Genomic DNA, 4,116 nt, shown 5'->3' with positions numbered 1-4,116 from the left:
ACTTAACAGAATTTAATAGTTGCTACCCTCCTTATATGAGAATTAGTTGAAGTGGCAGAGTGATCCTTAGTTCTGATGTGAACTAGAGGAATTGATACTCTCGGCCCATGACTCATTTAGGACTTGGAGTGACCTTGGAACAGGAGGAATGCCGACATCTAAATTGCCCTCTAGAGCTTGAACAATTTGACTCATCGTTGGCCTCGAGCTTTCGTTATCTTGAATGCACCAGCAGGCAAGTTTACAAGCTATTTCAAACTCTTCTGAGTTGGCTTTACCCTCTAGCCTCTGGTCTAGCAAGCTTTTGACATCTCCAATTACGAGTTTGTTTGTTGCGACTAAGGGGAAGAACTCGAAACTACTTTCTCCCGTATACATTAAGTTTCTTTTTCCTGATATGATCTCGAACAACATCATTCCGTAGCTGTAAACATCTACTTTTGTAGTGATGGGCATACCTGAAATCCATTCGGGCGCAATGTACCCTCTACTTCCTCGAATGGTCGTGAGAACTTTGCTAAAGTTCCTTCCGACCAGCTTTGCTAGACCAAAATCAGCTACTTTTGGCACAAGTGCATCATCCAACAGTATGTTCTCTGGCTTAATGTCACAATGTATGATGTTGTCCCTGCATTGCTCATGGAGATAGGCTAACCCTCTTGCAGTTCCAATAGCGATTTGATATCTTGTTTTCCAGTCCAAAACATTCAAGTTGCTACGAAAAAGGTGATCAGCTAACGAACCGCTTGGCATGAACTCATAGGCCAACAACTTCTTGGTCCCTTGAGAGCAAAAGCCGATTAGCCTAATGAGGTTTACATGTTGAATGGCTCCTAGTGTGCTCACCTCGGCTCGGAACTGCTTCTCGCCTTGGTAAAGACCCTCGAGCTTCTTCACAGCAATATCAATTGAGCCAGGCAACGACCCTTTAAACACGGACCCAAAGCCCCCTGCTCCAAGCTTTTCGGAGAAGTTTTTGGTGGCAATCCTCAGCTCATCATACATGAAGGAAACCAAAGAATTCTGCACAACTTTTGAGTTTTGAATAGCTCTCTTCCTCTCTCTCTTCCATACCAAACCCCCAATGATGAACAAACAAACTACAACAGCCGGCACGATGACTCCGACGGATATGTGTGTTGCCATTCTCTTGTTGCTCTCAGAAGATTGCAACTCTGAGGCAGCCAAGCGCAGGTAAAGAGTACCTGCATCAGATTGATTATATTGTTCTTGCAGATTCAGCAACCCTCTATGCCAAACAAAGCAGCCACTATCATTGTAGGAATAAGCATTGCAGGAGCAATTTCTCAAGCAAGACAACTCGCAGCCTTCCCTGCTTCCGGCTGTGGACAAAGTGTTGGGGCTATCAGGCAGCCTAACATTTGTCATCTCAAAGAAGCCATCTTTCTCTGAATCGACAGAGTTGTTTAGACCACTGCATTGTAAACCAGTCTTCCTCTCACAGCCCTGACTTCTATCACCCAAATCCCAATCTGTCTGAGACTTGATCCTGAAACCTTTAACACAATAACAGAAGGGTGAGGTGAAGTCAGTGCAGCTGCCAAAAGGTCCACATACCCCATAAACTGAGCACTTGCTTGTTGGTTGAGCCCAGATGAGCATCCATGACTTCGAATTCTCCATCCACACCAGTCCTTGGATCTGGCCGGTATCATAATCCAGTACCTCTCTATACATGGAATGATTGGCAATATCTAACATGTATGTGATATACATCTCATCTGTATCATTGACAAGTTGCATGTGGTACATATATCCCACAGGCACTGAACTAAATTCGTAGCCATCCCACAGTCCGCTAGCCCAATATATCCGAGACATATTCCATAAAATCAAGTATTGTAAGAGTCCATTCGGACCCATCTCAAAGGTGAAGATCCCAGGAGAAGGGTCAACTTTATTCTTCCAGGAAGTGAGTTGTTGGGATCTTTTGGTGATCTTATTGAACCCAAACTTGGCACCAGGAAGATAAGTTTCAGTGGGGTGATCAAAGCTCTGCCAGAAGACGAGCGAGGAGTTGGATCCATCCCTGAGCTGGAGATTACCATTGTCAAGGATGACCGCAACTGTGGAGTTGGAGGATGAGATTGTGGTGACGTTGGTGGACCATATGATGGATTTGAACTGGTGGAGGAGGACGAGGTTGCCATCGTCAGAGATCTTAAGCTCCGACGTGGTTGGGTCCGTGACCGGAGTGACTCTGTTGGCTACCCACGCGGGGGTGAGCACAGAGATCTTACCGTACCAGATGCCGACGTAGTAGTAGTTGCCACCGCTGCCTTGAGGCGTGAAGAAACCAAGCACGAACGTGCCGCCTCCGGAGGTGATTGTCTGATTTCCGGTCAGAGAATGTTGTGCAGAGATTGTGTCAGTTGACGTTGTTGCGAAGGTGAAGGAGACAAGAGAGAGGAAAAGAATGATGGACAAGAACAAGAATGAAGTTGCACTTGAACATGAATAAGCCATTGCCATTGTTAATGGCTGATGAGCGGCGCGCAAGAGGTTGAAGATGAATATGGAATATTTAATGGCGTCGCTGGAATTTTGAAGCGACTGACTTCTTCAACGCTGTTTCTTAACCAAATTGGATTAATGATTTAGGATCTTGTTAGAATTCTAAATAAGTTTTTTTTTTTTTATGATCTTAATATATCACATTAATGATATAAAAATTTATTAAAATATTTTAAATGATCAGAGCTCTAAATAATTTTTTTCTTTGAAAGCATGAGTTATATATATTAATTTTGAGATAAAAGAATAAGATTACTCTTAAATTAAGATCCTTAAATCTCGTATCTACAACAGTTGAAGACTTTTTATTCAGTTTTTTTTTTTTAAAATTTTACGAGTCTCTTGTAAATCTTACATTAGCGAGGAAAGGATATCAAACAAAACATTGGAAAAATAGAAGTAATTGACTTCTTCAACGCCGGTCCCAAGTTTTCGTAACCAAATTGGATAATGTCTCAGTCCCGTGGAAAGGAAATCAAACAATGCATTGAAATTTGAGACGAGAATGACGTCGCATCGTCAGTCTAATTCTTCAGTCATCGGTAAGAAAAATCATTGAAAAATAAAAATAATTTAAAATTTTCCAAATACTTAAATTTATCAAACTGCCCAAAGATTTCCTTATCCTTCTTCAACCTGCTTCAACGACTTCATTACCGGGCCTACTTGGTGTGGTGGAAAAAGATACCACACGTTGCTCAAATAATTAGAGTTGAATTTTTATGCAGATTAGATATAGGAGGATTTAACTATTAATGAAACTGAAATGTCAAGCCATTATGCTGTTTTTTAATTTACTTGATGGAACAATATGAGATCAAATCGTCTATTCAGATTAATCAAAGGATTAATGCAAGATTTATATATCTAATATATATATTAAAAAATTGAATGAATCCATTATGCTCGAATTCATAATTAATACATTAGTCGATTAAAAAAATGTCAGTCATTGCGTCCTCAATTTGACCACTAAAAATAATGTCAGGTGTCATCGCGTACTGAGCACTGGAAACAAAAAGTCCGTTGACGCGTGCTCAACTGATTAGGACTTCAATCAATTAGAAGATATTTTAAATCAATTAAATATGATTTAAATTGATAAGTTGTAGCGAAATCATTATTGGAAATATTATTAAATTTCCACTTTAAAAATACATAAAAAAAATTATGGGTTTACAAATTTTCATATCTAATTGACGAATTATTCTTCGGTAATCAAGGACGAAAACTGTTTTTATCTTGGATCAAAGATGAGTTTTATGATGTACTATTTTTTTTCTTGCAAATTTTATGGCAAATTTAGGTTTTAATTGTAGCAATTTAGGACGAGCTATGAGCAACATAAACAGTCATTAATTTTGTCACACGAAAATTTGTGATGAATTTTAAAACAGATATATCTGTTGGTATTGGTATGAAACTTCTTAGATAGAGTCTAAAAATAATTTATAAAAATTTAGATTAAAATAAATAATATCATACTGATCCTGTCTGAGAAGCTAACCGTGAAGGAGATCCGGAAAAAGGAAACTCACCGTACTGATGAAGAATAATGCCGATAGAACCTCGACCCGAGAA

At 39.3% G+C, this 4,116-nt stretch overlaps 1 protein-coding gene across 1 annotated transcript; it reads right to left on the bottom strand.

Annotated features, from left to right (window-relative positions):
- LOC122051573 (G-type lectin S-receptor-like serine/threonine-protein kinase At2g19130) lies at positions 1-2,508 on the bottom strand. Its single transcript, XM_042612769.1, has one exon. It carries the CDS (start codon positions 2,491-2,493, stop codon positions 67-69), a length of 2,427 nt encoding a protein of 808 aa, XP_042468703.1. The 5' UTR covers positions 2,494-2,508; the 3' UTR covers positions 1-66.
- Between the last annotated feature and the right edge of the window lie 1,608 nt (positions 2,509-4,116).

Source organism: Zingiber officinale, chromosome 3A, assembly GCF_018446385.1.
Source record: "Zingiber officinale cultivar Zhangliang chromosome 3A, Zo_v1.1, whole genome shotgun sequence".
NCBI classification, from domain to species: domain Eukaryota; kingdom Viridiplantae; phylum Streptophyta; class Magnoliopsida; order Zingiberales; family Zingiberaceae; genus Zingiber; species Zingiber officinale.
Note: the sequence above shows the minus strand (reverse complement) of the source record. Positions and strands in the feature narration are given on the sequence as shown.